This window comes from Mastigoproctus giganteus, chromosome 7, assembly GCF_048544385.1.
Source record: "Mastigoproctus giganteus isolate SK-2022 chromosome 7, ASM4854438v1, whole genome shotgun sequence".
NCBI lineage: Eukaryota > Metazoa > Arthropoda > Arachnida > Uropygi > Thelyphonidae > Mastigoproctus > Mastigoproctus giganteus.
The window spans coordinates 228,690,533-228,703,515 of NC_143581.1; the positions used below are offsets into that span (position 1 = coordinate 228,690,533).

General features: G+C 34.2%; 1 protein-coding gene across 11 annotated transcripts in view; it reads left to right on the plus strand.

The window, feature by feature from the left end:
- Positions 1-12,983, plus strand: part of LOC150083758 (uncharacterized) — a 999,111-nt gene that overhangs the window by 400,945 nt on the left and 585,183 nt on the right. For all 11 annotated transcript variants that reach the window (XM_090377461.1, XM_090377460.1, XM_090377466.1 and 8 more), the window contains exons 6-7: positions 213-239; positions 357-392. In XM_090377461.1, coding sequence (XP_090233587.1) covers positions 213-239; positions 357-392 — 63 coding nt within the window. The remainder of the gene's footprint in view (positions 1-212; positions 240-356; positions 393-12,983) is intronic.

Here is a 12,983-nt window from a genome sequence, read left to right on the forward strand (position 1 = left end):
ATGATCATATTATGTAAAAGTTTTATTTTGTTTTGAGATTTTTCTGTTTTAAATATGAATTGGTAAGTATTGGTATGGATTTTTCATGGTAATACTGCGAAAAGCTCATAAAATTTTCTTACAGTAACTTCTTACATTTCTTATTGTTTTAAACAGTATTAAATCTTATATTGAAGTTGTACTGTGTCTGATTTTTTTGCTTTTCCTTTTAGGGTGATAAGGGTGACAAAGGAGTGAAGGTATAGTTCTGTGTTTGTATTCATATGTCTAATATATTCTTTAATGTATTATATTTCTTTTGGTGAAATAAACCAGGTCAGTAATGTTCTGCTTACCATCTTGTTTTTCATTTCTAGGGAGAAAGTGGTGTTGACTTATTTACGACTACTAAGGTAAGCGACAGAACTTCTATCAGCTGCTTTGAAATTGTAAGAAAAAACATAGTTGATATATTATTTCTGTTAACACATTAAAAAATGTACTAATTAAGTACAAGAATGTGATAAACACTTAACAAGTTGCTGATTTTAGTCAATTTTAAGAGAAAGAAAGAAGAAATGTTTCTTTTTGATATGTTGATACAGGGTGGCCATATTCAATCAATCAATCATAGTATTTATTTATTATATGATTGTTGTTAATATGTATTTGTCCTATGTAAGCTATAATATTATTTATAACAGTTATTTTAAAAATAGTGAGGAAGCCTACTTCACTTTATATATTTTTATTTAGATTTCGCTCATTTTAAAATTTCTTCTCCTTTCGAAGATTTTAAAAAGTTTTTAAATTCTGAACAGGACATGTTATAGTTTTCTTTCACCGTAAGTTCGGCTTATAAATTTTTTAATAAAAGATGGTTTTTCTTTTTCCGCCAAGCAGTTTTCATTAAGCTGAAAACTCTTCCTGATGAAGCATTTGAAGTTAGTCACTGTACTTTACGATATCTTAAATGATTATTACCATTTTTTTATTTAATTTTCAAAATTACTTCACTTTAACAATTCAAAAAAAGGAAAATTCATTTGAGAATTATTACTAAAATAATGTATGGCATAGATAAATTAATGTGTTATACCTGCAGTTTAAAACAACAAAGAGAAAAAAGATTTTTCAATTCTCATTTCTCTTGTTATTAGAATTAATTTTTAACACATCCATTAGATTCCAATAAGAATTAATTAAAAATATGTAAAATCAATAAATTAACAGTTTTTTCCTCTCTTATTGGGACAACTGATGGTATAATCGGGACTTGAAGTTATAAATCTGGACAATCCCGGCCATAATGGGATGGTTGGCCACCCTGTGTTGATACCACTTTCTTTCATAAATGCACAACGTTCTTGGCATTTATTATGTCAGTCAGAAGTTAAAAATTACCATTGATTTATTTATTTACCCCACATTTCAAGATTGTATAAACTGACTGTGCCTATTATTGTACATTTCAGAGTCTATTTACAGTGGTTTCCCCCCACCTCTTCCTTTCTGTTTTAGGAAAATGAAAGATGTAATAATTGGGAATTTTCATATTAGGCAAGAGTATATATAATATCTTTATTGAAATCAGTGAAAATTTTACATGCATGCCTGATGCAATGCCCATAACAGCAACAATGCTAGGGGTTTAACATAGAAAAAAAAGTCAATTATACCAGCTATTCCTAGGTAGTTACTCTCTCCCAATTACTAACTGGGCTTAGCGCTGCTTAACTTCAGTGATTGCACAACAGTCAGGGTATTTAACCTCGTACAATAGTTGGTTTTGTCACACAAACAAAACTACACATATTTGCCTAGTTATAGAAACGCACAAAATATATTATATTTATGTGCCAAAACACATCCTTCCTGTATGATAGTAATGTTCATATAATTTATCATATAGAGGCACTAAAGGTGTTTACAGCCTTTTACAACTTATTATGCAGTGCAGTTTGTTTTGTTGCTTTTAAGAGGGAGAATAACAAAACTGTCAGTTACAACAAAAAGAAAAAAAAAAAAAAAGAAAGTCCATACTGGTAATGCAACATTTCACCGGATTTGTGGACACCTGTACTTACCCTTACTTAACTTTTTTCTCTGGGACTTTTTGAAACAAAGTGCATATATAAACAATCAGAAGAACTGCAACATAATATTGAGTGGTGCTTTTTTTTTTTTTTTTTTTTTTTCCCCTAATGCCTACAGCTGTTTATGTTTTGGCAAATGTAGTGAAATGTGTATATTTGCATTATCAGCAGGTTGGTGGTCCTCTGGACATCATTTAATTATATATTATATACATAATAATATTATGTCAAACTGCATGACACTTATCCGCTGATAATAAAAAATAAAAAAAATAAATAAATAAAACATATTCAGTTTGGTTGCTTGATTTCATGAAACTCACTCTGCATTACTGGACAGGAGTATAACATGAATGAAATATACTACATTTACAGAACCATTTATTAGGACTTCTCTGCATGAAAAATTAAACAAGAACAAAGAGCCAGCTGGTGAGAGTCAATGATCTCAATTTGAAATTGGTACAAAAAAATTTGTTTAAGTTGAACAAATTATGTTATTATGAAAGAAATAGTTGTAGCCAAAAAAATTTCAAAATTTTTCCTGTTAGGCTATAAAATGAAAGAACGAAATTAGCCTATCGTAATAATGCCTGTGCACGCACAATAAATACATAGCTGCCAAATTTACAGAATTACAATGGATAATCCATCTTATTTAATTGATTTCAATCCTTCTCTGCCTTTCTGTAAAAAATATTTTTCTCCATTCCAAAAATTGTAAAATTATGTTAAACTTGGAAAGTTTTAAAAAATTTTGCAAATTTCTGCTTGCAAAAACAGAAATGAAGGATAACCGCATTGTTCTCTGTAATATGTATTCATGTGAGGCAAAGCTAATTAACAGTCTTTCAGTAAGATGCCAAAGAAATTTCAGATATATACAAAGATTTTCCATATATTGCAAATTCTGAAAAAGGTAACACAAGAATTTCCTTTTGTGTATGTGATTTTTCAATTTCAAGCAGTGGGGAAAATGTGATGTTATTAGTTATTTGCAAACAAACAAGCGTAAGGAAAGCATGCAGGGCATAGAAAGGAATGCAGATACAGATGTAGTATTTCATAGTGATGATGATGTTATATGTGCCAAATGTTTATTTTGTCATAATATGTAATCTTCCTCTGGGTTGTGTACGTAAGTACATATTTACATTTCCGATTGTAAACATAATATTGAATTATATAATAATTTCATTTAATTAAAGATTATATTAAATTGAAATTGAATTTATAGCTATATATTGCTATTTATTTAAAAATACATGAGAATTTACCTCAATGCTTCTTCATAGGATGACTTCTGCACAAAGTTGAGACCGACTTATGGAGAGTATGGTGCAGAAGCCATCCTGTGAAGAAGTATTAATGTAAACCCTTACGCATTTTTTAAGTATTGACAAAACATGGGATATATTGAGCCATAGTAGCTCTTAGTTTCGTAGTAATTGCTATTTATGAAGAGGCAGACCTTGTTATTCAGTTGCACTTATTTTTCATTAACAAATTATCAGAAAATATTTTTCATAATAGTGAAATAGCAAAAAAAAGAAGAAAACAGTTTTGATAGAACAAAAGCAAAAAGCACTGTTAATGAAATTGTGTGGAGAAGGAAAGAAGAGTTTGTGATTGCTCTAAAAACAAACTGTTTTTGATCACTACAGATGGCAGTAATCAAAACGATTCCAAGCTATATCCCATTGTGATGGGATGATTGTATCCCATTGTGATGGGATGATTGTAATAATAATAATAATAAAGTCCAATTGAAAAGCAGCTTGTTCTCAGCGCTAATATTATAAGGTGACTCTACAGGGTAGAACATTGAGCATCTTCTTCCTTTGAGTGAGCAACCCTGAAAACATGTGGCATTCCCTCAAAAAACTGCTGGCACTTAATATTGACAATGCACCTGTTATGTCAGGCTTAAAAACTGGGGTTGCATTAAAAGAGGAGATTGCACACTTGGATTTCTCCAGTTTTGCTTACTTAATTTGTGTGCTTGAAAAGGAGCTAAATGTCTTCCTGTGAAATTTGAAATAAAATTTTAAAATAACACTTCTCCATGTTATGTATTTCAGTTGATTGTCTGGGGATGTTGTCCCACCAGTGACAGTACTCAGGCTTAGGCTTTGTAGATACCATTTGTCCACATAGTCAACCTAAAGTGGCTAATATCATTTGTAATTGGATAACATCACCCATTAGGCAAATCCATTATCTATGAAAAATTCAAGGCACTGCTGTATCAGATTTTGTAACTATTTTATTCCATCATCAAACAGCAGGGAGCCTGCTGTTTGATGAGGTATGTTTGTATTATATTCTAAGTGTCTTCAGCTCCCTTGACATTATATTTCTGTACTCTAGGCCAGTGGTTTTCAAATTGTGAGACAGTTGTCAGGTGAGGCACAGTATGGTGGGAATTACTATACCGGGGGGGGGGATCTTCAGCATGCACCTTGCAAGCTATATGTGCTTACATAGTTATTTCGAGTGACTTGTAATGTCACTTCCAGCAGAAAGTGACTTGTAAAGTTGACATTTGGGTTTTCCTGACGGTATAACTTTTCTTATAAATGAAGATGGTTGGGTGGGGAAGTGGGAATTGTGGCTTTCAGTAGAAAGGCATACTACATTTAATTTCAGGAAAATGTGTAGCATTGTCTCTTACAATAGTGTGTATCAATTCTGAGAGAAAAGATACTGAACTTTTAAAAATTTTACAGTTTTATAATTATATGAATTAAAAAGTTTAAGTGAAAGGTTCTTTATAGTGAATGTAAGTGATAATTTTTATTTTGAATAATCTGATTATCTTGGCTCAGATATTTTGAATTTTAATTATGTCTCACAACCAGCATATTTTAATTATGTCTCACAACCAGCAAATACAAAGTTGGAACCCTTCTCAAATCACCATAACTTCCATTAGTAAAAATGTTTCAATGGATTGTGACTCATAGTAGCAATGTAGAAAAAAAACAAAAAAAAAAAAAAAACAGGTAAAATACTGCTTTAGACAGCCAATACAGAGTTGAGTATGGGGGAAAAAAACAGTTTAACAAGATGTAGTCTAATAACTGCCCATGAAAAAGCTTATCGAATCATTCTGGCAGGTAGTTGAGTTACTAAGATAAACAAAAAAATTAATTATGTTTAGTGTAATTAAAAAGTTTTTTGCTTTTTACGCTACATATTGTATGTATAGTGCCACCTCTCTGGATTTATGAGGGAGAATCCATCTGTTTTGCTTGAATTGACCCTTCTTAGTCTCACCTTGCAATATAGTTGGTGACAATAAGTTGCTTTGTCTTTTTTGCAAAATGAATGAATTTATTTTTTTTTTTTGGGTGGGGCATGGATATAATAAAATTGGATTTCCTTTTTTTTTTTTTTTTGACTTTTTATAATTTCTGTTTATTTTCATTAACAAATTGGCTATTGAGTTTGCTGTGTATATTGCTAATGTATATTTCTAAATAGAAATGCTTTTACTATAAGTAAAAGCATTGTTCTCTGTTATGTAGAATAATTTCATAGTACAGCTGAAACCTGTTAAAACCTGATTCGTTAGAACACAATTCCGCTTATAATGTGATGCAAGCATGGCTCTCATTTTTCGTTTGTTTAAACGTGTTTTCAGTCACTGAGGATCAACATTTTTGATTCCTTATGAATAGATGCCGATATTTTCAGTTTAATGCGAATCCACGATGCACATTGTCCTTTGATTTCACTTCTTGATTAGACCGGGGTTCGAGCCTGTCACCACCAAATACAGAGGATGCGGAAAGGTCAGGGAATGACCACCGCATATCCCATAGCAATATGGCCTTAGTTGCTAATGCTCCTAAAAACCAAGACAACAAATCCTTTGATTTCCATAAGAACAATAATAAATGACTTGCAACTTTACTGCAAAATGTTTGAACATTTTGCAGTAAACATTATTTGAACATTATTAAAACTTCATTTGATGTATGTAAAATCACAGATGTAATTTGCATACAAGGCATAATCCTTTTGTTGTTTCATGCCTGTAACGATCTTTTTGATTTTTATTTCATATGAACAAATTGACAAGCTGTCTTGTTTTACTTAATGCACTCATACACAATAGGCTGTTCACTTGAACAACATGTCAAGCATTTTAGTAGTAAGCATTTTAGTTTTAGTAGTAATATAAAGAAATGTCTAAAACTTCAAAAAAAAAAGGGAAGAAGTTTACTCTAGATAAAAAATTGCTGCTCTTGATAGAATCAGGTCCGGATTCCAGCAAACTGAAGTGGCTAAAGACCTTGGAGTGAATGAATCTACATTGCATGGATGGAAGAAAGAAGAGAAGAAACTTCGTGATGCAGCCAAGTCTAACAGAAACAAGCAATGGACTGCAACGAAAATGCTTGTGACAACTTCAAGACAAACAATTGGATAAAGCTGTTATTTCAGTGGTTTGTTCAAGAATGATATGAAGGCACACCTTTATCTGGACCCCAAGTTCAAACCCAAGCTAAAAATTTCCACAACCATCTTCATAGAAATGAGTCCACAGCATTCACTGCAAGTAATGGATGGCTAACACATTTTAAAAAGCGGCATGGAATAACCAAAACAGTTATATCAGGTGAGATACGTTCAGCCGATGAAGAAGCTGCATGCTCTTACCCTGCCCAGCTTCAGAAAATAATTGAAGATGCCAGCTATACCACAGAACAGATCTAAAACTTCAAAGTATAACTGAGACCTGACTTTGTTATAAAATAGTACCCAATTCCACTCTGGCTCGTAAGAGCAATGCTCAAAGAACACAAGGCTTTGAGCAAATGAAAGGCAGAGTGACCATACTTTTCTGTGTAAACCAAACAGTAAATCACAAACTGAAGCCACTTTGCGTAGGAAGGTTTAAATCACCACATTGCTTCCTTCATGTGAACATTGCCTCTGTGGCATTTGCCTATGACTTTAGCAAAAATGCGTGGATGACTTCAAGCATTTTTGAAAATTGGTTTCATAAGCAATTTGTACCTGATGTCCATAAACACTTACGGCAACAAGGGCTAGATACCAAAGCTCTCTTGCTGCTGGATAACTACCCTACCCATTCTCCTGCTGATAACCTAATAAGCAGAGATGGTAAAATCTGAGTGAGCTACTTACCAAAAAATACCACATCAAAGATACAGCCTCTGGACCAAGGGATTATATCAATGTTTAAAATGAACTTCTGCAAGACTCTGATACAGTAAATAATCGCTAGTGACAATTCTGTTACCTCATTTTTAAAGAAGCTGAACTTAAAGGAAGTTTTTTACATTGGTGGCAAAGTCTGGGAAACCATGATGAAAAGTTGTATTTCAAAATGTTGGAGAAACATATTGGGTACAAGTCTGATCCCGGATAACCCTCAAGTAGCCAGTGAGAGTGATGGAGAGAATGACTTTGAGGGCTTTATAGAGGAAGATGTCCCTGCTGCTGACCAGTCCTTGGAAAGGTACACTAATGAAGGCCTGACAGAAGAAACCCTGCCAATGCTGAGTGAGTACTGGCACAGTTTATCGATATAGAAAGAGCAGCCACAATAGAATGTTGGGTAGATGGGAGCAACAACTGTCCTACCTATGTGCATATGATTGATTCGGAAATAACTGAAAACGTTACTGGTGAAAGTCATAATCCAGATATAACCGAAGATGAGGAGCCAGAGCCACCACCTAAGATTGTGCAGACACTTGCTGGTTTGCAAATGACTTAAATTTCTTGAAACAGAAAAAGTAGATTCCTTTTCAATTTTACAGTTAAAATGCCTTATTCAAATTGTTAAAAAGAAACAAAGATATGCAATGAAACTGTCAACCCTTGATACAATTTTTAAAAAAAAAATGGAAGACTTAAAAGTAACGACTAAAATGTGCAAAAGTTTGTTCACTAATTTCTACTTAGTAGTTGAAAGAATATGGAGTTTATTATGTTTTCCTTTTTCTCCCAAATTTTTGACCATTTGTTAATGTCAAACATTAACAAATGGCCATTTGTTTGTTAATTTCAACCACGTGGAAAAGTTTTTGTGAGTATTGATGTGTTTTTGTAACAAGAAGTGTATTTATTGTGTTCCTATATATTTAACCACATGAATACTTTGTTTTTTAAATACTTTATTGTAAAGTGCATCAATAAAATATTGAAACAACGCAATTGCATATTGTTTCCATTATTATTTGCATGATTTTTCTTAGACATAATATTGCAATTATTGCCCAAAAAAAAAAGAGTAAAACAAAATTGATAGTATGTACAAAGTACGAATGCTGAAATATGGCTAGAATTTTCTAACGCAATCTCACTTATATAGTGGCAGACAGAAAAACTGCATCCCTTTTCCTTTTTGCAAATAAATGTTTTGCACTTCGTTGTGGGTTGCAAAAATATTCGAAATGCATTTGTTAGATGGGATATATATCTCTGTGAATGAAATTCAATAAACAGACTCCAACTAATATACCTAATTGCCATAAATATCTTCCCAAAGGGTAAAATGCATAATTAATGGAAATATGAGAAATCATGCAAATGGCAATCATGACAACCAAACATACATTTTATTGCCTTGACGTGTATAAACTGAAATGACAAGTTAAGTATTATGTACTGTAAATCAGCAAAATAAGGCCTCAATATTTTGTTGTTCCTCCTCAAGCTGCAATTATGCCTTGCAATGATCTAGCATGGAGTTAATCAACTTCTGGATATAGGGTTGCCCAATTTCATGGTACCATGCCCTTACAATGCTCTCCTGCAGCTGACCTTACTTGCTGGCTTCTTCTGAGCAATGTTAGAACATATTATGTACCAGCAATTTTCAATAGGGTTCATATCTGACTGTTGCCGGGGCAGTCCAACATTATAATGAGCTATGACTGCACCTTAAGGGAGAAAAACAAGGGAAAACATTGGTGTAAGTATGTTTTAAGCCTTGTGAGACAAGAAGACAAACTCACCATTAAATCTAAATAGCATAAAAGTTACCAATTTTGCTGTGTGGCAAGGTGCTGAGTCCTGTTGAAAAATGCAGTTTTGGACATCTGTGCAGTGATCCCTAATAATGGGTTTGAGGCATTCATCCAAGATAGCAGTGTAGGTTTCTGCATTCACCATTCTGTTAATAAACTTAATTCGCCCCACCCCTTTGCTTGTTATGCATCCCCAGACCATCTGATCGGCAGGGAACTTTACAATCGGTGCTATGCAGTGAGGATGGTATGCCTCCAATTTTCTTCTGACATATCGCTTCCTATCTGAGCCATGTAGGTTGAATTTTAATTCATCAGAAAAGATGAAATATTTTCTTATTTGTCCATGAAACATATGTTTTAGCCCAAGCAAGTTGCTTCTTCCTCATTTGTTGGTCAAGAAAGGCTTCTTCTTGGGCCAATAGGCATGCAGACCACATTCTGAAAGCTGTCTTTGGATAGTTTGTGCACTTATTTCAACACCAGAGGCCATTTCAAAGTCTAGTTTTAGATCAGGAGCACTAGCATGGCGATTACAAAGGTATAGCTGCTTCAAATATCGATCTTGGGAAGGCATAGTCACTCTGTTACAGCCTAATCCAGATCTTCTCTTCACATCACCAGTTTCACGCTTTAATTTCAGCACACAGGATTCTTTTGACTGGTGGCAGCCTATTTTATCAGTGACAGCACGCGTAGAAAGCCCTTCCTGGGACAGAGCAACAGCTACACTTTTTTTCTTGGTGTTAACTGAACATATGGAGCATGCTTACATCTCTGCAAAACAGGAACGTGTATACCCTTCCAATGCTGTATTTATAGAACTGACTGATGCAATATCTAGAAATTACTGTCTGATGCACTACCTTTGCTTTACTACAAACAAAATGACTAATGAAACAATATCTTATGTTTCACTACTTTTTTTGTCTGCCACTGTATATCGTGATGTGATTCTATGGAATCACATCACGTTATAACAGGTTTCACCTGTATTTGTGTATAAAAAACATTATGGGAGTCCTGTTGTCTCGAAACTTGATTCTAGACAACTTGTGTAATCGAGCCCCACTAATATTCGTAAAATCGGACAAATGCTAACTTATTGTGATTTTCTCTTGTACAGAATTTGTGTCCTCATTTTGAATTTACATCAATGTTTTGAATTTAAACCAAATAAAAATAGAATGATAAATAGAATATATAGGATATTAAGAAATATTAAATTTTATAAATGTTATTTTTAAGTCAGGAAATCTCTTGCCTGAGATTTTTTTTCAGGAATAACTGCATCCAGGTAAGATGTAATCAGAATAAATGGAAATACTATTAAAAGACCTGCCTAAAGATATATGAACCTAGCAACAGGACAAAGGAATGAAAGCAAGCTTTGACACTAAATCCATGCATGGTGAATAATTGGAACTATAATGGGAGATAAATACCCAAAGTTTGATGTGCCTCTTCGTTTATATCATCTTCAAAGGTGAAGCAAACACACGTCGAAGGCCGTATGTATAGCCCCGGAACCTTCCATTGCAGTATTTCAAAAGCAGTGGGAGATTAAGTAGGCAAAAGGAAGAGAAGAAAGAAACAACGAAAATTCCCATCCCTTCATATTTCGCTAATAGTTTGAGACTGAAAATTTAGGGATTTAGAACAGCTTAAAGGTCTTTTGGAAGAAATAATATGAAACTCTGAAATTTGGACACATGACTACCCGTCCCCATGACTACCCATCTCCATCCTCCTGGATGGACGGGGGTTGTTGTTATATTTTGTTATTAAATTCGAAGTTGCAGGATATTTGTTTTAGATCCCACACCTCAGAAATTATTATTGTTCTATGTATGTTTATTGACTTGTTTGTTGATCTTATTGCTTGAGTCACACTGGTTTCTAACTTAAATTTTGTCTTGTTTGTCTAATATTATGGTGTTTTCAAAGGATGGGTAATGTCTTGTGTCTAAGTGGGAAGCTACCAACTAATTTTTCTGTCCAGTCTATTTTTTCTTTATTATTTGAAGATACTTTTCCATTCAACTATAGAGGATGATAGAGGAGTGTAGAGGATTTCAACTATAGACAATGATTGTAAACAGGAAATTGAATCACTAAAGGACAGATTCTCCAACTGCAGATACCAGAAATGTCTCATAAACAGTGCCTTAAATACTGCCGATAATAAAGAAAACCAAACCAAGAAGTAATGAAAAAACAGTGGATAGGCCTCATACATTGAAACATACCAACAACCCTTTGTCAGCTCCAAGAAACTATGGGTATACCTTAAAATTTCAACAAACAATAATAAAATGATAGATTTTAAACAACAAACAAACATAATTTATGCAATTCCTTGCAAAAGACTCATTATATATATATATATATATATATATAGGCAGCACAAGAACGTCGTTATATAGCAGAATCCAAAAACCAAAAGCAGTTTAAAAGTAGCCACAAATAATAACGAAAAAATAGACTGGACAGAAAAAGTTAGTTTTGTGTTGGTGGCTCACTACTTAGACACAGGACATTACCTATTTGTTGAAAACACCATAATATTAGAGAAACAAGACACAAAATTTAAGTTAGAAACCAATGGGATTCTAGCAATACGATCAATAAACAAGTCAATAAATATACATAGAACAATAATAATTTTTGAGGAGTGGGATCTAAAACAAATATCCTGCAACTTCAAATTTAATAACAAAACATAACACTGCCCCCCCACCATCCAGGACCTCTACTAATGGGGACGTGTAGTCATGGACCCAGATTTCAGAGTGGAACCTTTCATATTCTTTCCTCCAAAAGACCTTTTAGCTGTTCTAAATCCCCAAATTTTCAAATTCCCAAACTATTAGTGGAATATGAGTGGGTGGGAATTTTCCTTCTATCCTTCTCTTCTTTTTGCCTACTTATCCACCCCCATGCTTTTGAAATACTGCAATGGAACATGCCAGGGCTATATTAGCATTAGCATTAGTAGAGGCATATGATGCAAGAAAGCAAGCTTATTCAGCATCAGCCAAAAAAAAAAAAAAAAAAGCAAGCACAACCACTACTCCCATTTCATCCCTCCGTTCATTCGAAATACCTGTCCAGCTGAGCCTTAAATTTGTTTAGGCTGTCAACTTCAACAACAAGTGATGGAAGTCTATTCCACAAACCAACTGCCCGCTGGCTAAAGGCAAATTTCCGCACATCTATCCGACATCTGTCCTTCCTCAATTTGAATTTATACCCTCTCAGGTGATTATTCTGAGCAAGAGGAAGAATCCCATCGGCATTGAGCATGCTCAAGCCATTCAAAGCCTTATACACCTCTATCAGATCACCTTGCCGATGCCTAGTCTCCAGACTCTGTAATTTGCAAAACTTAAGCCTTTCTTCGTAAGAGCAACCCTTTGTTCCATTCACTAATCTTGTTGCCCTTCTCTGTACTCGTTCCAGCAGCTCTACATCCTTCTTGAAATGAGGCCTCCAGACCTGTATACAGTACTCAAGGTGTGGCCTGACCAATGCCTTATACAAGGGAATCATCACATCCCTATCCCTGCTAGAAACATTCCTGTATATCATTGACAAGACACCATGAGCTACTCTTGCAGCTCGTCTGCACTGCTCAGAGAACTTCATATCTGCCTGCACAATTACCCCCAGGTCCTTTTCATTCTCTACCACTGTCAGCATAGTACCACAGAGTTGATACGTTGATCTGGGGTTACTGTTTCCCATATGTAGTACTTTACATTTGTCAATGTTAAACTTCATTTGCCACCTCTCAGCCCATCTCTTCAACCTTTCCAGATCCTGTTGCAGCAGCATAGCATCAGTAGTGTCCTTAACAACCTTGCCAACCTTTGTATCGTCTGCAAACTTGGACATT